At 39.0% G+C, this 22437-nt stretch overlaps 1 protein-coding gene across 2 annotated transcripts in view; it reads right to left on the bottom strand.

Moving 5' to 3' along the window:
* Positions 1-22437, bottom strand: part of LOC128530693 (protein SSUH2 homolog) — a 73982-nt gene that overhangs the window by 51134 nt on the left and 411 nt on the right. The window contains exons 2-13 of one of the 2 annotated variants that reach the window (XR_008361145.1): positions 22278-22342; positions 13103-13192; positions 11873-11948; positions 9859-9988; positions 7877-7937; positions 7333-7454; positions 6666-6728; positions 6466-6548; positions 6218-6310; positions 5779-5884; positions 5583-5690; positions 3750-5488 (exon numbers count right to left, since the gene is read on the bottom strand). Coding sequence is in view for 1 of the 2 variants with exons in the window: in XM_053504756.1 (XP_053360731.1) it covers positions 5348-5488; positions 5583-5690; positions 5779-5884; positions 6218-6310; positions 6466-6548; positions 6666-6728; positions 7333-7454; positions 7877-7937; positions 9859-9988; positions 11873-11948; positions 13103-13192; positions 22278-22342 (1138 nt within the window). In the remaining variant the exon portion in view is untranslated. Of the gene's footprint in view, positions 1-2984; positions 5489-5582; positions 5691-5778; positions 5885-6217; positions 6311-6465; positions 6549-6665; positions 6729-7332; positions 7455-7876; positions 7938-9858; positions 9989-11872; positions 11949-13102; positions 13193-22277; positions 22343-22437 lie in introns of those variants that run through there. The other variant, XM_053504756.1, reaches the window with a different exon arrangement.

Below are 22437 nucleotides of genomic sequence, written 5' to 3'. Positions count from 1 at the left end.
TCTAAAGGAATTTTCTGTTTAAATTTCCCGACATAGAGAAAAGACACTCACCACACCGCCACATATAAATTCAACAACTTAATTATACAATTATATATACAATTATACAGTACTATATTTATAACACTTACCTGGACACTAGTAAAAGGATTATGTTAAAATGCTATTTGTCATCTACAGCTCAGCGTTTAACAGCATAATTCCATCCACACTGACCACCAAGCTGGAGCACTTGAAACTCAGCCCATCTCTGTGTAAGTCGATCTCCAATTTCCTAACTGGCAGACCACGGGCAGTAAGGATGGGCAGACATATCTCAGCCTCCATCACCTCAGCACTGGAGCTCCCCAGAGTTGTGTTCTAAGCCCCCTGCTGTACTCATTGTACACATTTGACTGCATGACCAACTCCACCACCATCATCAAGTTTTCTGACGACACTGTCATGGTGGGCCTGACCTTTGACATCAGTGACACAGCCTACTTGTAGGAGTTTGGAAATCCAGAGAACTTGTGCCAGAGGAACAACCTCCTCCTTAACTGTAGCAAGACACAGGAGCTGATAGTGGAATGGAGTACAATGCAGGAGAGGAACTACCAGACACCCGTGATCAACGTGAACCCAGTGGGTAGAGTGGCTAGCTTCAGATACCTTAGTGCAGTACCTGTCATTGTCCTGTCACATCAACGGATGATACTGTGCAAAAAACACAAATCTGATTTTTTTTTTGCCCCGGGTAGTTAAAATTATCCGCGACGATCTGAGAGATGCACTGCTGCCTATAACGCTGGACTTGCATCGGGTAATATTGACTCCTACAAAGATACTTCATACAAAGTGGCGAAGAAGGTAAAGCAGTGTTCTGGAAAGAAACCAGGCAGCAGTCCTCAGAGCCTGCGCAGACTAGCACATGTTTTCACAGAAATATTCAATCACTTCTTATCATAATCGGTAATCCTCACATGCTTTGAGGAGTCCATCACTGTTCCTGTTCCAAAGAAACTCCGTTCTGCTTTACTAAATGACAACTGCCCTTCACTTTAGTCTTGGAGCTGCTGATCAAGGACTTCATCATCTCTTCACTACCTGACAAACTAGGTCCATTACAGTTTGCTTACCACCAAACTGCTCAACAGAGGATGCCATCACTCTCCCACACCACCCCACTCCTCCGCTCCATGCACTGGCTTCCTGTATCAAATTCAAAACGCTGATGCTTGCCTACAAAGGTAAAAATGGCCCAGCACCCACTTACCTCTCTGCTCTAATCACACCACGCACTGCACCACGTTCCCTCCGATCCTCCAGCACTGCTCACCTCATCCCAACATCTCTCAGGGATCGAGGGCGGCATTTATTCAGGCTCTTTTCTGTTCTGGCACCTAGGTGGTGGAAGAAACTTCCTCTAGATGTCCGTACAGCAGAGACTTTGACTATCTTTAAACGACGACTCAAGGCGCATCTGTTTCTCCAGTACTTGGACTAAACCCATTCCCCGCCCCTCCCCTAACCAAAAAAAAAAAAAAACCTCTTCCCAATTGTGTTGGTGTTGGACTTATGGCACTTAGTTATTAACCTAGTTAACCCAGTGTAAGTATGTCTCCAGTGATGTAAACTTTAAAGCACTTTTTGTAAGTTACTCTGGATAAGAGCGTCTGCCAAATGCCTAAATGTAAATCACTCATATCCTTTATACATCACTGTAAAGTTTTTCTAAAGTTACGTAGTAGGAGAGGCGAGTTGCTCGGTCTGTCCGCTGTGCTTCGGTAAGCTTTTCTGGCGCCAGGAGAGACTCAGTCAAACACACACACACACACGTTGTCTGTCAGAAAGGTCTCTGTTTATTAACAGCAAAAGATGGGGTTTATATATGTTTGACCAAACGCCTGTGCCATAGACATATGTTACTACAAAGAACATGAACCATTGTAAATGTCCTGGTGAGATCCTGAAGAATCAAAGGAGAGGAAGATAGAGAGGTGTCCGTCCAGAGACAGATCACAAGATGTTGGCTCGAGTTAGGGGGAGAGGGGGAAGGAGACAGAGGGGGAGAGACAGAGAGGGGGAGAGAGACATGAAGAGAGAATGGGAAGGTGAGCGTGGGAGCGTTCACACCTTAAGGAGCAGATGCAAGAGGAGACAGGAAGATAGCAACAGGAAAGATTTAACACGGTAATATCAGATCTATGAGGAAGAGAGCAAGAGAGTAGAAATAACTCCTTTATATATAAAATAATTCTAACAATCACTGACTCATCTGGGCACTAGTGGCCTCCAAATTGTCCAGGTCCCAATCTGATCAAGCGTCCATGAAATGCACTTAATAAACATGTCTGATGCACTTCGCAAAGCACAGCACCCACTCATTCAAGAGTTTGTCTCACTCAAGTCTAAAACGCCAGTCTCCCAGGAACTGCTTTAATGGCCCAAACATGTGGAAATGGCCTGGAGCAAGGTCGTGACTGTACAGAAAATGTGACAATATCTTCCAGCCAAGTTTCGATGTGCAAGTGTTGGTAAATGCTTTTGTGTACAGTTCCCACAGACTCACAGAGGCATATTATATTATACCATATGTCACGGCATGACCATCTCAATCTTTTGTTGCTTCTTGCTCACACTGTAGGTTGCAATGCTGGACAGGGCCAGTTGGCCAATCAGTGCAAGGAAAGAATTCGAGGGAGCATGCAGGAGCCGCTGCCAACATGGGGCCCCCTCTGCCTCCACTATCGCTTTCCAGCTTTGTGCAGTTAAATATATATGTTTTAAATTATTATAAAATATTTTGGAAAAACATCATGTCCATAATGACAAAATCGTTCTTCAGCCTGAGCAATGCTCTGTGTCTGCTTACCCTAAAGCTGTTCATCTTGTCCTGTCTTGTCCTTTTATGTCCTTGGTCATTTATGAACATGACTCAATTCTTAGATCTGACACACTTTACATTGATAAACTTCGACAGAACCAATTATGCAGAACTGTCATAAGGAAAAGCATACAAAGCTGTTTTTATTAAAATACAAAAATAAATTCATGTTCATTGGTACAGTATGTAAATGCAAAATATTCCTGAGTACATGCACACACAATGAATAAATGTAATACTAAAATTTACAGCATAAATGAAAAAAAAACATTAGTTGTACAGAAACAACATAAGTAGATAATCAGTAAGTACTGTAAGGAATAAATCACTTTGGACAAACTGTTATAGGAAAATAATTAAAGCCCAGGTGGTGTGATGACATAAGATTACTGTACAATCAACAGTAAATTGATATAATTAAAATGGCTTAATTTTTTCTCTTTGTTGCCGAGAAACCAGAATGCTGTGTTTTGCCTCTGTCTTCTTTATGTGTCTAAAATGTCAGAAGATGTGTGGATATGTGATTTTTTTTTTTTTTTGACAAATCACAATCGAGAATTGAACAATGCTACTGTCTACTGCTGTAAGTGCTAATAAAAGTCAAACTTTGATGACGAAAACAGAGTCATCATATTTGGCTGTGTAAGAACACCAACAGTTAAAAACACAGTATTACAGGAATAATAAAAGCTGTTAGTCTGCCATTACATGAACATTTGAAAAGTTACTGAATGGACGATTGCTATTGATAGTGAAAATCGTATATCTTAACCGTACGTCTCTTTGGATTAATTGGCATCCAAATGTGTTAAGCTTCTTGGCCACTGAGAAAAAAAAGACTACACTGATGGGGCAATAAGCATGATTCTTAACTAGATCTCACCTCCAGGGGCAGAATATTGTGGTTAACCTGCACTCTGACCCCAGCTTCCTAACAAGATGGCAAATGCTGTGCTATAATGTACAGTATATGTGACAAATTAAGGCTTCTTCTAAATATCATTAAGTCTGGGTTAAGAGGGCCATGTGACACGTGCATGTACTCTGCATTATAAATTTAAACAAGAATAAAATAACTAATAAACCACAATAACAGAAATAATGTATGATTAATAACTGATAAGGATAACTCATAGCCATACAATCATTTTCATCCCTTTTCTAGAATTAGTGTTGCTAGTTGTCACGACAATTTAACAGCATGCAAATGCAATTTGTTCATTTTCCTGTTTTGTTATTAATGTGATCAGTTTAACTCCCTCACTTTATGGTAGAGCATATTGGCAAGAATATTAAAAGAACGTATGAACAGTTTAGTCAAAAAGAAGTGTGAGTTTTGAGTAACTTTTAGGTCTTGAAGTCAATTTTTAGTTTAGTATTTAGAGCTGATTAACAGACTGTATAGTACAATTTAATGTAATATGTACCATTAAAACGGCACATAATATAAAATTATATAAAAATGCTTTGTGCATCAGGACACATGGCAATGAAGCATGGCTACAGGAACACAAAACCACTAATAAAGTATAGCTTATTGTGTTTTTAAATGCCCTTTCTTTAAGTCCTAGTTGATATAACTGTTAGTCAATAGATGTATGCCGATTTGTTCAACGATACGTCTGGGTCGACTCCTATTAGTGGGCTGATCCAAATCATCCGAGTCACTCACAAACAAGGTTCAGCAACAGATTTTCCATTACTAGCTAGAAATGTTACAAAGCTGCTTATGATTAAAAAGAAAAAGGACGTGACAGGCTCCATAGGGTACTGTACGTCCCACATTGCATACATGTATGCTGAACCTTAATTTTTTATAGCCTGGAGGCCTGGAGCCTACCCCAGGAGACTTTGGACATGGTGTGTGATACCAATCCATTGCATGGCACACGCTTTCACACTCATTCAATTGGGGAACGCCGATTAGCCTAGCACACAGACCCAAGGTAGTAATAGAACCTTTGACTCCGGTGCAAGGTGACAGTGCTATCCACTACACCATCCTGCGCTGTATTAAATAGCATATCAAAAAGTTCATACAGTGGTAGCTCGGCATACGAACGCCCTGTCCGCTTTAGGAATTTTCACCTTAAAAACTGAAATTTTGCGAGAAATTTGGTTCAGCGTGAAAACGATTTTCGCCAGCTAAAAAGTAAGAAAGTGCAAATGAAAACAAGGGAAGTGTCTTGATATTTAATTATGGCCTACTACACTAAGGATGCACTTTTCAGCTGATTGGCCAGGTGGCAGCAATGTACCGTTTGTGAATGAGTCGACTCTTACAGTAACTCCAAGTCAACTTGCAAATCAGAGACTTTTACCAATTTATGTTTGATTTAGGTCTTAATATAAGAATATGTGAATAAGTCTTAATAATATATATGTAATAAAAAAATGAATAACTGACTATAACAGTGTAAAGATGATCAATATTCTGTGTCATTTGGTGTTTTTGATTTCAAAAAATGCTGACTTATAGGATTACATGACAGAGCAGCAGCATGTGGCCGGGTAGCTCTCTGTGAACACGCTGTTCTCGTTCCCAAACACAATGTAAGTGTGGAACTTCCCTTTCCAGGCGTAGTTCACCTTGGTGACGGGGATCAGCTCGATGGTGTGACGCTGCAGTGGGAAACATTCTCACATCAGTAACATGTTAAAAGGCATCATGCAAATAAAATGTGCTTTTAACGTCGGTACTATAGAGTAGCTGTACCTGCTGCAGAATGCGAGAAGTCTGGATATACTTGGATTGATGTTCTCTTATTAAACGCTGAGATGCTTGGCTCAGTGAAGCGTCTGGAAAACCCGCCACTGGATACAGCTGTAACACACACACCAAAGTGTTTAGTTAAGTCTCTTTACCATGTGCATAAATGTGGCTGCATTATTATTATTATTATTATTATTACCATATACTGTGAATCTGTGAACATCACCCTTCCGGAGACCTTACTGAAATTGTCCGACCTCAGACCGCTCGCCTGCTCCACCAGGAAATCGTTTTTATAAGTAGTCCTGAGGAGAACAAAAACATGACCACACCTCACACTTTAGTCATAGGAATATTTAAATCAAGGGTGAGTCAGAAATTATTCACACTCCAGTTATATTATAACTTCAGTTGTCTGGAGTGTTGTCTTAGTGTTTTCCCTTTAAGGCGGGACCCCAGGTGTTACATCTGTTTATTTATATTATATATCTGACCAGGAATTAGCTACAGAAACATACAGCACTCCTACAAGTTACAGAAATGCTCCAAGAATTTGTAGCCCAGACTGGCAAACCAGGAATCACTACAAATCCCCAAGCTGTAATCTTAATAATGTACGACTACAAACAAGATCTCACCACTCAATCTTGAGCTTAATGAAGACGAGGAGCTGTCTCTTTCCATGGCACAGGGTACATCCACGGTAGCCATTTCCACTGCACCTGCCACAGCTGCAAATACACACACACAATTATTATAACATTATTTAACTGGTTAAAGTACAACATTAAATCAACATCCTCTTCTCATGTTAAACACAAAAACCTATATGTAGTTAAGTTTCCATTGGGAAAACCTGTCTAAGTGTAATGGTTCCGTAGCTTACTTTTCTCTTCCCTGCCCGTGACAGTGTGAGCAGGGTTCGTTTCCATGGCGATTCCTGCTACCTTTACAAACCCAGCAAACTTTCTGAAAATAGATTGCATTGAGACATACTGTATCATTAACACTGAAAGAGCATGATAACATGGGGAATGAATTAATATTTACTGTATGCACTGATGTAACATTTGAAACTGAACTCACATTCCCAGACCCGGCACAGTCCTTGCATGGCTTTTTTCCCATCCCCATACAGTCATGGCAGTTCTACACATAATCATATAGACATAAAATGATATATGCAGCAATAATCATGGTTAATTTACAATCTGCTAATATCTGGTAATACCTATCTCTAATAGGTCACATATATTGACTTCTTTATGGTGAAAATCTGAAACATTATAAGCTGGAAAAAACTCTGGTATTTATGTGTTAATGATGAGTTATGAGTCTGAGACAGTGGTAGGCGTCTACGATGTGTTTAGGAGGGTTCTAATTGTCTATGATGAGTCCGAGACAGTGGTAGGCATTTATGACGAGTCTGAGACAGTGGTAGGTGTCTATAAGGGGTTTGAAACAGAAAAAATATAGGTGTCTATTTTCCTTCCAGAACACTGGGAACATTTGAACCTGATAAATTGCGCAACTCCATTTAATGCATAACTAATAGAATGCTGATTCCTGTGATGTGAATCGACACATGAATCATACAAATAAATTATTATTATTGTTTTTTATTTGCACCATTATACCTGTAGCGGTGTTTATAATAAGTTTGTAACAGTGGTAGGTGTCTACGTTGACTTTGGGACAGAAGAGGTTAAGGTAGGATAAGCATCAGTAAGTTTCAGTTTTCTGGATTCTCTACCTTGACTGAGGAGGTATACGGCACTCTGATGGTCTGCTTTCGATCCTGAAAGAAATCAGGTGCTTGGACTACGATCGCCCACGGTTCTGGAGCAGGCTGGATAAACGCATCCACAGGCTGACCTAAAACACATCACACACCAGCTGGAGTTTTACTCACTCATTCACTCATCATCTATACTGCTTTATCTTGTGTACAGGGTTGCGAGTGGCCTGGAACCTATCTGAGGAGACTTAGGGCACGTGACTTGGTACACCCTGGACGGTGTGCCAATCCATCACAAGGCACACATACAGTACACACATGGTCAATCTGGAACCGCAAATTAGCTTAATCTGCATGTCTTTGGATTGTGGAAGAAAACCGGAGCTCCCAGGGGAGGTGGGAGGCGGGAATCAAACCCGGACATTAAAGGTGCGAGGCGACAGTGCTAACCACTGAGCCACATTTCTCAGATGAAGCATGTTCAGGCGGGAGGGAATTACCAGGCACATTGCAGACACTAATGATGTTTTTCCCGTATTTGGGGGGATTTATTCTTCACCTGTATACGGTTCTTGACTCCATTCAGTAGATCTCGTCTCAGCAAAAGTCTCCAAGCGATACTATGAGGAAGAGGAACGGGAGGAGATTAAAGCGAAAAGTCAAGAGAATGCAATCATAATCATTACATGCTAGATACTGTTTTCTTCCTGTTGCTTAAACAAGCTTTTCAATTACAGTGGAACCTCGGATTACGAGTAACATGGTTTACGAGTGTTCCGCAAGATAAGCAAAGATTTTGAATAAATTTAACTTGAAAAATGAGCATTGTCTTGGTTTACAAGCACAGAGTATCATGTATCACGCATGCACTTCTTGTTTTGACGCCGAGTGTCACGTGATCACAACTGAGCCAACGGTTTTTCTCTCTCTTTCACTGCGGAATCGTCTTCCCTGCTGGGTCTACAATATATACGGCATACAATATATTTCTATTTTCATGTTCTATTTTTTTCTAGTTAAATTTTTATTTAAATTTAAATTTTTTATCATATCTCGTCTATTGATATTTATTACCTATAAGTTTTAATTCTCTTTTTAAGGTCACTGGCGGTCGTGTAAGCATTTCACTACATTTCGTACTGTGTATGACTGTGTATGTGACAAATAAAATTTGAATTTGATTTGAATTTGATTTGGGTCTTAGTGCTCGTCTCTTATTGGTATAATTAACATCTGTGCACGCGTGTACTGTTTACTATAACACTGTAACTACGTGTGTGTGTAAAACAGATTGTGTTCGGAACCGCGTGTGTACAGCGCATGTACTGTTTTTTAAAACACACGTGTGTGCGCGCCAGTAAGGCAAAAGAAATTCTCAATAGAGGTTAAAAATCTATTTTCTTCCAAATAGATGTGTGTGTGTGTGTGTGTGTGTGTGTGTGTGTGTGTGTGTGTGTGTGTGTGTGTGTGTGTGTTTGTGCGCGCGCGAGCGTAATTAGACACTGTGCCGGCTGTGTGTGTGTGAAACCCCAATTCACAAAATGAAGGCAAGAGACACACACTCTGCTCTCTGAAGAAACTCTGTCGCAAATCTTTTCAGAGGTAAGGTGCTGGGTCATTTGTTTGTTTGTTTTACTTTACAGCAGTGATTCTGTTAGTTTGCGCTTACACGAGTGTCATTAGCGATTTTTATTTATTTTATTTTATTTTTTTTTAGATAAAACAGTGTAGCGGGAGAGAGACGTTGATTTATGACCTCTGTTTAGGGAAGTGTAGTGCAGTGCGGGAGATGCGTTGTGGGTAATGCAGTCCGGTTTGTGTGAATGCGAATGCGAGATGTAAGCTAGGATATAGAGCCTGAGTTTTGTTTTCCAGTAGTTTTTTTAGTTGGATTTAAGTGCAGGATCCACCCGAAAGTTTGTACTATAACCTGACAATGCAGAAAATAAAAGAACAGGCATCGACCAGTTTGTCCATCTGATCATTACACAAGCATGAATTAACGAGCTGTTACACTGTTGCGAGCAACAATAAATGAAGCGAAGAAGCTTTAATAATTTAGAGGAGAACAATAGCCTTTCCTAAATGTGTGTGTGTTTAAACGAGAGGAGAAAGTTTTAATGTGTAAGATGAGGAGGGGGAGACAGGAGGGGCTGAAAGCAAGAGTCTCCACCTACTCTAGCCTCACACACACACGCGCACACACATACACAGTGCCTGCGTGCACAAAGGGAAACGTTTATCTTATTTGGGCTTAATGCTTATTTGGGCTGTAGAACAAATAATTAAAGTTTTTATTATTTCTTATGGGAAAATTAAATCTGGTTTACGAGTGTTTTGGAATACGAGCCCACTTCCGGAACGAATTATGCTCGTAATCCGTGGTTCCACTGTAACTGTAAACCTTTAATAAAAAAACATTATTTATCTCGACAAAACTTTTCAAATAATTAGTGCTTTAACTAGAACAGCACTACCTTCACTTCTCCTCATTACAAACTACCTGCAGCATTTTCTATGACATTTTTTTTTCTCCCTCACCCTGTAGGTGTTGAAGGGATCCAAGTTGGTGATGACGCCTTCTCGAGCCGGCGCAGAGCTGTAACAGCATTTACTGGACGCGTAGCTAATAAACGCCTCACGTGCAGCTTCCTCTGTGATGGAGGTAATACTGGAAACAAAGACCAGACAACAACACTGGGTAAATAAACAAATAAATAAATAAATAAATGAATTAATAAGAGTGCTAATGAACCACTCCGGATAATTGCGCGTCCTTAATGCTAAAACAAGAACCGTTTAAGTCAAACCGGGACATTTAATTTTGCAGAACAAGAGAACACAGTTATGAAAGCATTAACTCCCTTTAATTCTCTATATAATCCCATGCTACACTAATACACTAATGCACTAATCCCAGCGTTTTACTAGTGCTTAGACACTATCAGGGTAAAAGGTTTTTTTGATCAAACTGCCTGTCTGCTCACGTTTAAAATGCTGGACTCCCACGCTGGACTCCTTTTAGATGTGATATTGGCTTGTAGTGATGGTCTGCATGTTCTCAAGTGGAGTTTGGTGTTCCACAGGGTTCATTTTTAGGCCCACTGTTTTTCTCTCTTTACATGCTTCCTCTGGGCAACATAATTCGTAAGCATGGTATAAGTTTTCATTGTTATGCTGATGACACACATTTACTGTATATGTCTCAGCAAAACCAAATGAGAAAAAAAACAGCTTAGTTTGTGTGCAGGACATAAGAGATTGGATGTTAATGATCTTCCTTCAGCTTAATTCTAATAAGACAGAAGTTCTAGTTATAGGACCACAAGCAGCTAGAAGCAAGCTTTTTTATCACACTGGCAACGTTATATGGCCTTTCTGTTCCATTAAGTTCTGTTCCAGAAAGACCTCGGTGTGATTATACAGTAGATTCCAGCCTTTCATTTGAAGCTCATTACCAGGATAGCCTTCTTTCACCTCAGAAATATTCCCAAGATAAGGAATATATTGTCACTAAATGATGAAGAAAAACTAATTTATGCTTTTCTCACCTCTGACAGAGTCCCTGCTTGCACTCTGCACTAAATATACATTCACTTTATAAATTGTGTAACAGTGACCATACCTAAATGCCATCTAACCTTCCCTTCTGCTTTCTACTTGTCTTTCTCTTCTGCTCTCTATCTCTTTCCCTCTTTTTCCCCCTCCCTGTCTCTCTGTCGAGCTATACATGTCGCTCCTGAGCTGCCAGTGATCCAAACCTCCTCGGGAGACGGTTCTGGCCTCGGCTAATGCAGACAGCTGTTCTCTGAGGACTTGTGACTTCAGTTGCTCGATAGTTCAGGACTGGAGTTTCCTACAGTCTCCCCGAGCCTCCAATAACAAACTGGACTTCATTTTAACTTAAACATATTCCCATTAAACTGAACTTCCAGTCTCACACAGTATGATGCAGATCAATCCCTGCTTTCTGATATCACCTAAATAAGGATGGGTTCCCTGTTGAGTTTGGTTCCTCTCAAGGTTTCTTCCTATTACCATCTCAGAGAGTTTTTACTTGCCACTGTCGCTGTTGTCCTCGGCTTGCTCATCAGGGACAGTCTTATCATTTTTAATAATAAACATTCACATTTTATATAAATGTAACAATTCTTTTGATTGTGTAAAGCTCCTTTACACACCTGCAGAAGAGGAGGACGCCTATCTAGTAAGCCTTTGGCGTTAGTGAATAATGTAAAAGATTTAAGAGCATGCCCATAACTGGCTCACGCTGGGACAGGGAACAACAGAACAGTATTGAGGAAGTGCAAGGTACATTAAGGTTTGTTATAAAAAGGCAATGATTTAGCAAACACTGCTTGCTGGACAAACACAAAGAGACAGAAACAAACAATACACCCTATAAAATAACCCTGGATAAGGATTATTAAGACCAAAGCTATCAAAGACCCCAATTTGTTTCTAATGAACAAAATAGTATGTTTAATTAATCAACTAAATTATTGTTATTATTATAAATTAAAAGTTTCTAAGAAGAGAGTGAGACGGTGCTTACTTCCAGTTGCGTTGAGCAGGGAGGTTGTCCGTGGGTGGCAAGGGCGCCGAGGGCATCGGGGGAGGAAGAAACCCTCCTGAAAACACCAAACAAACAGAGAGAAAAAAAGAGAGAAACAGGCTAGACTTTACGAGTCTGTCTAATAAAATATAAAACAAAAAACATAGAATGTTCACTAAAACACACAATATAATACAATATTGTACCTACAGCTCATAAACATCATATATACTGCAGAACAGGAAAAAAACTATGCTGATCATATATGAATACAAGCACAAATCTAATGCTATATAGATTAAAATAAATTATCCAATTCATTGATTATGTTCAAGTCAAACTGGGACTTGTGGTGAAATTTCTGGTGAATGAAGGCGTGAAGCCGATTAACATTTACAGAACACTTCAAGCACCGTGCAGTGATGTCGATCTTGTCCACATTAAACATTAGAACGATGCAAATAGTATAAAGAAGGCCGTATGTCCGTGAATGATGATCCCACTGCGGTCGTTCACGTGAACATTCAGCGAATGGAATGCCCGATTTATAAAAATCAAAAAATTACTTCTGTCACCAACTTACAGGAGAAACAGTGCATTTCCACAGGTTAAGGCCAGTAAAGGAGTTCCTGAAAGGCCAGTCAGGAAAGATAATTAACCCGGCTAATTATCTCTCCTGAAATAATTAGCCGTCTTATTGATTGATGTCATTATCAAAAGATAAAGTTGTTGTTGTTGGACTTTCGGCTGCTCCCGGCAAAGGGGTCGCCACAGCGGAATACTCAGTCCACTACAACTTGGCAGCAAAATAAATGAAATTATTAGCTAGCTAACTAGCCCGGGATTACCTGCTTGCTTTTCACCAAATGCAATGTGTATTTTTTTAATATGTTTTCGGATATTTTTTAAATACAAATCTCGACCACTAATTAAATAAAAAATTATAATTATACAAAACGGCAAACAAGCTAAGTTAGCGCTAGGTTAGCTTTATTTTGTAACTATTAACTATTTTTAACTATTTCTACAAACTCTTTAAACGTCAACGATGGATACTAGATGGATGAATGCTAGATATTATTATATTACTTATGCTATTATTATTATTACTATTATTATTATTATTATTATTATAAATACTTTTTTATTGCTATTATTATTTATTTATGTATGTATGTATGTATGTATGTATGTATGTATTATTATTTTTTTTTAATAAACAGATTTCACCTCCTCCGCCGGCCAGAGTTCCCTCGTACCCCGGCACTGTGTCGTAAAATCCAGCAGGGGGCGCTGATGGGGCAGCAGGTGCAGACATGGCTGAAACAAACACACCAAGCCTGTTAGTCAAATTTCAAATCGAAGAAACACTGTACAAGTTATAGCGGATACTCTGAAGTTACCAGACGCCGCTGAGAGGCTAAAACAAGAACTCATTTGAATGCATTTGCGACGCAACAATAAAACATCTGTGAGGCAAAACTTCTCTTCGTTGGTTTTGTTTATTGTACAGACTGATGGTATCAAGTTTTGTTGTGTTACGTTAGTCAACAAAGAATACATCGTCCTTGCTCACCCCCTCTCCACCTGGCTCTAATGGCACAGGTGATTAGTATTCTTAATTCACGTAACTCTCCACCACGAACATGTGACATAAACAAAACACATTAACCTTTTTCATGTCCACAACAATCCAGCCCCCAATTATTATCAAATAATAATTACATTCATCAAAATAGACATGAAATAATCAAATTGATAATTTTCTTTATTCTTCAAAAAGAACAGAAAGGTGTTCATAACATTAACTAGTCCAAGTGTTTGTTTTTTGTTTGTTTGTTTGTTTGTTTTACAGGTTCACTCTGTCAGGCTTCACAAGTCAATGTCAAAGTTTAAAAAAAAAAGTGTCAAGTAATAAGTAAAGTTAACCCTCTTCTGCTTCTTGTATAAGACAGAGCTTGGTTATCGGTCTCTCCAGGCAGCTGCTTTTCGTCTTTACTTGTACATGACGAACCAATCCACTTCTGTCTGGAAACGTTTCAATTACTCGTCCCATAAGCCAAGAGTTGCGTGATGCTGTGTTATCAACTATAAGCACTATATCTCCTGGTTTAAAATTACGCTTCACTCTTGCCCATTTTTAACGCTCTTAAGGTTGCTGTAAGTACTCCAGAACCCACCTTTTCCAGAACAAATCTGCCATGTACAGATTAACCTTTCCCATGCTCCTTCGTAATGTGATCCAGTTAAATGTCCATTTATTTCCCTTTTGAAGAAGGACATCATTGATCTTACTTTGATTCCATTCCTGTATTGCTACTTTTAGTTTATTCTCTGCTCCTACAAAGTTCCTTCCATTATCAGATCAGAGTTCTGGCCACGTCTTGCAACAAAACGGCGAGGTGCATTTATACATTTACATTTACATTTAGGTATTTGGCAGACGCTCTTATCCAGAGCGACTTACAAAAAGTGCATTAATGTTTACATCATTGGATACATACTTACACTGGGTTAACTAGGTTAGAACTAGGTGCAGAAAAGAGCCTGGATGAATGCCGCCCTTGATCCCTGAGAGATGGTGGGATGAGGCGAGCAGTGCTGGAGGAAGTATCCTTTATAAAGGAATCTGTGTCCAAAGAGGATGCCACCTCAATATGTACTGCTCGTAAGGCTAAACAAGTGAAAATTACTCCATACCTTTTTACAATACTTTTTCTGCTTTTTATCTCAAAGGGTCCAAAATAATCAACCCCAACACGAGTGAATGGAGGGTCATTTGGAATGACTCTTTCTGAAGGTAAATCTGCCATCTGTTGACATCCTGGAAGTGAATTTAATTTCCGGCAAACAATACACTTGGACATGATTTTCCTTATGGCTGTACTCACACCAGTAATCCAATATTTCTGCCTCAATTTGGACAACATATGATTGCGACCACTATGTCCTACTTCTTGGTGTACATGTCGCAAAAGAATGTCTGCAATGTGAGAATTCTTAGACAAAATGGCTGGATGTTTAGATGCTTCAGGCATTGATGCTCTACTTAATCGTCCTCCAACTCGTAAAACATCTCCAAGAACAGGACAAAGTCCATAGATATGGCTACTTTTCTTTACACTTTCACCTCTTTTAAGGCTAGAAAGCTCATCAGGAAACATCTTTTTTTGAGTCTAATAATTTCTAATCCAGCCGTCTCTAGTTCTTCTGTTGAAAGGTAAGGATGTTCAAGTTGATCTTTAAAATTCTCCATTTCTCTTTCCAAAGAACCATCTTGTTTTTCATTTAGAACAGAATCAGACAGAGTTAAGTTCAGTTGTTTCCTTTTCTGACTAAAAGACAAGAGTAAATTCTTAAATCTCAAAATCCAAGCCACTGCCATTTTCAAACGGAACCAAGAAGAAAAGCGATGAGTCAAACGTGTTATGTCTCTTCTTTAAGCTGTGTGGAATTAATCTTTATGCACAATCTTTATCTTGATTTTAACGTCACTTACTTTATATTTTTCAAGGTCAATGAGATTATCAGGCCACTCACTTACAGAACAAAGAAGAAAAGCAGAATCAGATATCCATGTTTTGTTCTCAGGAAATGATCTTACAGTTAATCCTCTCGAGGCAACACCATCAGGATTGCTTGCGGAGCCTACTGTACGTATCTCCACTGTGAGGCTTGTGAGGCCTTGAGGATTTCTGTCACCTGGTTTGCTACAAATATGCGAAATCGAGAAGTCTCAATTTTAATATATTTGAGACCAGAAGCACTGTCCGTCCAAAAGACAAAATCTTGCAGCTCCAGATGCAACTCTCTCTTCTACAACACATCCATACGGCTTGCCATAGTAGCAGCAATGAGCTCCATGCAAGGAATGGTAATGGACTTCGCTGGGGCCACTCTTGATTTTCCCATAATAAAAGCACAGTGTGATTGTAAATGTGCATTATGTACAGTACCAACAAGTATGTCACAGTTCCATATCCGTCTTTGCTCGCATCTGAAAAATGATGCAACTGCGCAATAGTGACATCCCCAAAGTTCGGAGGTTTCAAACATCTTGCGAGTTTAAAGTTTTTCACCAGATGGTGAAGTTCTTGCAGCCAGATGATCCATTTTTGAGCCATCAATTCAGGAAGGACATTATCCCATCCCAGATTTCCTTTACATAGCTCTTGCAAGATTGTCTTAGCAGACAATACCACGGGACTTACAATTCCTAACGGATCAGAGATGGAACTGATAATACAGTAATATTCCTCTTCTGATCAGAGGTCTTTCCTTTATTACAATCTTGAACTTGAAGGCATCAGACTGAATACACCACTGCACCCCCAACACTTTCTCAATTGATGGAAAATCCAAATCCATGCTCAAGCCTTTTATGGTCTTTGCTCTTTCATCTTCTGGTATTGCATCTACTGTAGCACTTGACAGCTATTGCTTATCCATTTTGTGAGCTAAAAGCCACCCCTGGCACATATGGAAACAAGCTCCTGGTACAAAGGTATTGCCTTTTCAGTAGAAGTAACTGAAACAAGACAATCATCAACGTAAAAAGAATGTAAGATTGTATCCACTGCTTCTTTGCTGAACTGCTCTTTATGGTCTTCAGCACATTTCCTAGGAGCAAAATTTGCGCAACTAGGAGAAGAAGTCGCTCCGAAGAGGTGTACTAACATTCTAAAGTAACTGGATCTTGACTTAAGTCCCCCTCAGGCCACCAAAGAAACCGCAACAAATCAACATAATCAGCTGGCACCTTTACTTGATGGAACATTGATTTCACATCAGCCATAATTACCGCTGGTTCCTTTCTGAATCTTGTCTCTACTCCAATGAGTGAGCTTGTAAGGTCTGGTCCTTGCAAGAGTTTATCATTAGTATCATTAGATTCGTCCAATTTTTCATTATAAAAAATATTTATTTTTATTATATATAAATGTTTATTTGCATATTCATGACAAACCCCTGAAAAATAAATGTGTTACAAAATAAACATTATATAAGAATTTCTATTAATAGTCCAGACGGCTGTCTCGTGCCTAGGGTTTATTATACTAGTAATATCATATTTGATAATAATAAACCTAATAAAAAACCTATTAGTTCTAATATAATATACTTAGCAAAAAAAGAAATGTCCCTTTTTCAGGACGGTGTATTTCAACAATAATGTAATTTCCATGCATGTTTAATTAACCAGAATCAATGAATTAACATGCACCTGTGGAATGGTCCTTAAGACCTTAACAGCTTACAGAAAGTAGGCATTTAAGGTCACAGTTCTAAAAACGCAGGACACTAAAGAGACTTGTCTACCGACTGTAAAAACACCCAAAGAAAGATGCCCAGAGTCCCTGCTCATCTGCGTGAACATGCATTAGGCATGCTGCAGGGAGGCATGAGGACTGCTGATGTGGCTAGGGCAATAAATCGCCATGTCCGCACCGTGAGACGCCTAAGACGGCGCTACAGGGAGACAGGAAGGACAGCTGATTATCCTCGCAGTGGAAGACCACGTGTAACAACACCTGCACAGGATCGGTACATCCGAATATCACACCTGCGTGACAGGTACAGGATGGCCACCACAACTGCCCGAGTCACACCAGGAACACACAATCCCTCCATCAGTGCTCAGACTGTCCGCAATAGGCAGTCCATGAGGAGGAGATGCACTGCAGTACTTCAAGCAGCTGGTGGCCACACCAGATACTGACTGGTACTTTTGATTTTGAGCCTCCCTTCATTCAGGGACACATTGTGAAACATTTTTTCTTGATGTCTTATGGTGTTGACTCTTTTAGTGTTCATACAAATATTTACACATTAAGTTTACTGAAAGTAAAAACAGTTGAAAGTCAGAGGACGTTTCTTTTTTTGCTGAGTATATATTATAGCGATTATGTGTGTATAAACAGTATGTGCAAGATACTTTTCCTTTCCCACGTGCGTCAGTCCGCGTGAGTCGTGCTCTTTAACCAATCAGATGTGACCTCGCCATTTCAACCAATCACAACCCGCCAGGAGCCTAAATCCAGTTTACATGAAATAAACCTTCTTCAAGCTTACGGATATGTTGCTATGACAGCAAATGCGAGAAGCGCATCGAAAAACGAAACAATCCAAGATCAGGACAAATCCAGCTAACCGAGTTAGCGACGTACGAAGAACGGACTCCTGGACAAACCGACTGAAGCCAAACAAAACAATAATACCGCGCGATTATCCGCAATGGATTAAAAGCATCAAATAGTGCACTTTCCAAAACAGCACAGCAGAGTAACAAGAAGCCCAGCAGGCCTAACTACTGTATGCGCTGATTGTTTGATTGCTTCTCCTAGGAGATTTGCTGATCGATTTGCGCTGGCGTTTCACCTTCTTCGGCTGTAGAATTATTTTTTCCAAATAAGCAGAATCTTGTACTCCATAACGCGATGTAATCCCTTTGCTCTGTTCGCCAAGAACGACTTCTTTGTTGACGTAATGTAGCGGCTACTCTGAAGTCACCAAACGCCGCTGATGCGACGTGACGCAATAATAAAACATCTGTAAGGCAAAACTTCTCTTCGTTGGTTTTATTTATTGTAAAGACTCAAGTATCAAGTTTTGTTGGGTTACGTTGGTCAACAAAGAAAACATCGCCAGTTAATGCTAACTTAAAATATGTGATAAATGTAATCCTTATTTCTGTCTTATTTCTGGTTGCTGGTGCCTACTGGCCCACTAGGGTTCATTATATATTAATTACAATGTATAGTTAGAATTTCTTTTCTACATTTTAGAACAATACTGGATTTTTTTTTTTCATGTTTTAAAAATAAAATCCAGTTTTGGAACATCTCAATATCAATTGTTTAAAGGAGATGATTTTACATTGTAAAAAGAAATTAGAGAGCGAAGTAATAAGTGTACCTCTGCAATGGCCGGTTTACCCCCAATGAGCATGGATACCATCCATTGCGTGGTGGAGCCTTCCGGTGCATCATAGTCACAGGCATGATGTCACAGTAGAGGCCGGCCTCAATGTTAAGTCTATGGGACTTTTTTTTGGGGGGGATTTTGGGAGCACCGCCCGATGGCCCCCCACCAAAAGTCATAGCACACCATTCCCGAGCGAGCCGCATGGAACGGTGTAACATACGTGTGGGTCGTCTCGAAACTGCGGGACGAGAAACGCTGCAAAGTTTTAGGGATATAATAAATGGATTGCGCAATGATTTCTGGGGGAGAAGGGTAATAAGTGTGCGCTGGCACACTTAATAAAAGTCAGGAAAGACCATGTAATAAGAAGGCGTGTCCAAACCTTTGACTCGTAGTGTAAGACCTATGATCTATGGCAGCAATGTGTAGTATTATGTTTTCCCTAAAAATGTCAGTAGTTGCACTTGCCGATCGCAATGCAGCTTACATATAGTACATTTACACTCACCAATGTTAATTCAAATATCTAATCAGCCAGTTACATGACAGCAACTGCGTCCATTTAGGCATGTAGACATGGTCAAGACAATCTGCAAGTTCAAATCGATATATTGCAGCTGTCAATATTAACGCATAAATGATAATACAAGTAAATTAGAGTATTTCAAAATCGTAATTAATGGTGATTAATGACAGACTATGCCTTAACTATATTTAATCAATTGATTAAAAATTAAGCACTAAGAACTATATATAAATATATACTGGATTGTAATATTGTATTATGTACAAAACCATTGACTATTTCCAAACATACTTTTATCAAATGTATAAATGATTGACAAGAATATTTGCATGCCTTTAAAGAAAGCAACATATTACATGACAGACAAGTTTGCAGATGGAAACAAAAGTTGCCTACTGTAGGCTCATCTGTTTTACATGAAAATAGAAAGGAGAAGAGAAGTGTGACAAATTTACCAGAAGAACTCTTACATGTTTCCCAGCATGCTGGGTAAAACCAGCTGTTTTACTAATAAAATTTTAAAACCTTTTGCACAGTACTGAATGTAATACAGCTGGTAGGTTTTACTGTGCATGCTGGGAAACATGGAAGAGTTCTTCTGGTAACGTTGTTACACTCGCTGCTTTATGTGTTCATGCAAAACCCAGAAGCTCACATTAGGATTTTTTTTTATGTCCATCTGAAAACTTCTGTCTGTCGTTTTATATATGTATCTTACAGACATTCAAATATTCCTCTGTAATTGTATTAATTTTTAATGTATGTCTGAAAATAATGAATGCTTTTGTACATATAATGCAGACAGGACGTGAGACTGCTGGCTCGTCATTTTGTTTATAATCCAGTTTTTCCCTGATTAGGTTTGTGACATGTAATTAGGTTTATGAAAAAAGTGTGACTTGTTTATGCAATACCACACCCGGCTGCACCCTCATGCCTATGACAGTACAACAGTGTTGGAGTAAATGTAGTAAAGAGCTAAAAACTATTTTATGTATGTAGGGTTTACAATCCATGATAAACAAGAACTACTTAAATTCTTATTATCTATAATCAGAAACATTGTTTTATTTTATTTGTTGTGGGGGTTTTTATACTCGAAATATTTTAAAATTACTAACTTGCATCTGTTTGCAATCAATGACACAAGAGCAATTTAAATATACAGTAGTAGCTCAACATAACTGATATGACAAGTTGTTTTTCAAAATGAAAACACTAAATGCTACTTTTAATGACTAATACAGTCTCACAATGATTCAACCCCTTCATGAAACATCTTCAGTGCTTTCCGAAACGAGCAAAGCAGTCCCAGAGCATCACAGAGCCACCACCACGCTTCACTGTCGGCAGGATGCAGTTTTCTGCATAAGCTTAGTTATTTTTCTTCTATACATACTGCTGATTCATAGGGCTAAAAAGTTCAAGTTCTGTTTCAGCAGAACATAGACCAGAATTGCCAAACCTTTGTTTAATGTTTTTATGTGCATATCGGACGTGACTTTTCTGGTGTTTTAGGGGAAGCATCGGCGTACGTCTTGGGGTGACCTTCAGTGTTCAGTATGCGCTTTATGGTGAAGAGTGAAACTTTAGTACCTGCTGCCATCAAATCTTTCTGTAGGCAGTTGTTGGAATCTTGTTGCATAGGAAGGTTATAGCTTCCTCTTTCTGCTACGTTCAGGTAGCCACTGTTCCTTTAACTTTGAACTTGTATAATATGTTTCCTACTGTATTTATAGGAATTAGTATATATATATACAGTAGGTGGACAGGCAGTATGCGACTTTTACCGTCGCCGCGCACGGCAACTGCATTTGGGTTTGTGCGTTTGCTGGCTTTTACCGCTGAGTGGCGCTATATAACTACAGACTGACTCCTCAGGCCTTAGTTCATTCCCTCCAGGATTAATGAGTCGCAGCTCGGCTATAGTTGCATGTAGTTGCAGATAAAATCAAGTGAACCATTGTAATTAAACGAATTCATAATCACAGTATTAACATTAGACTACAAATTTATAATTACAATTATTTAAAAAATATTTTTAGGATTGAATTTAAGCAACGTAAACGTTAACACACTGAGCCTTTAGATTTTATGTGTAATTAGAAAAGCTACACGTGTAGGGTCTTGTGTCATCTTATATTGTGTGTTCTTTAAACTTGTAGTAGATTTATTAGCTGAAATAAATGAAAATAAACGACCATAAAATTAAAACATTGTCAGATTAATGTGCAAAAACTATATAGTAAAATTAACTGTTCAAAGGAGATTAATGCATTTTTTGGACGCCTTCAGCATTCCTTTACAATGTAGAAAGAAATAATAATCAGGAACGATCATTTGAACAGTAGTATATAGTAATCATTAAAAGGGACCATTTTGTGTTAAATTTGGTGCACTTGTGTTGAGATATTTATAATTAATCACTATTGTTTCACTGATTTATTACAAACAGCTGCAAGTTAGTAATTTTGTCCAAAAACCTAATTTTGAGTGCAAATGTATATATAAAATAAACTGCCTATTATTTGTCAGTTTTGAGTGTGCAACACGTGAGAAATTCCTCATCATTCAGCCCTAGTCCAGCTTTCCCCGCCTCCTGTGCTATGATTGGCTGACGCTTAATGACGCCACAGCAATCCACCAATCCTATTAATACTAACCAAAAGTGAATTCGTTTCTGCTCGGTAATGTCCACGCGACCCGTTCGAAATGTTTCTTTGATCTGATGCTGTAACTAAGTTCCATTGTAGCGAAACAAACTTTGAAGTTGTCAAGGTGTCAAAACACCTGACACGACACAAAACACACACACACTGTCCCTTTAAGGGGAAAAACGACCAAAATACAACTGACGCGTCCTCCATTTTTAGAAGAAATAGAAAGTTAATCTATGTACATAAAGTGATCTGATTGTTGAATAAATCTATTTTAGGATGATTAAAACAACTGTACCTGGCGCTGAAGGTGAGGAAGGCATGTACCCAGGGTTGTCGATACCTCCTATGGCTCCATAATCACTATAATAATAATAATAATAATAGCATTTATATAATAAAATCATCACGTCACCCTTTAAAACTTTACATATTACAAAGAATAAACGTGTCTAAAG

Source organism: Clarias gariepinus, chromosome 9 (genome assembly GCF_024256425.1).
Source record: "Clarias gariepinus isolate MV-2021 ecotype Netherlands chromosome 9, CGAR_prim_01v2, whole genome shotgun sequence".
Taxonomy (NCBI): Eukaryota; Metazoa; Chordata; class Actinopteri; order Siluriformes; family Clariidae; genus Clarias; species Clarias gariepinus.
Note: the sequence above shows the minus strand (reverse complement) of the source record. Positions and strands in the feature narration are given on the sequence as shown.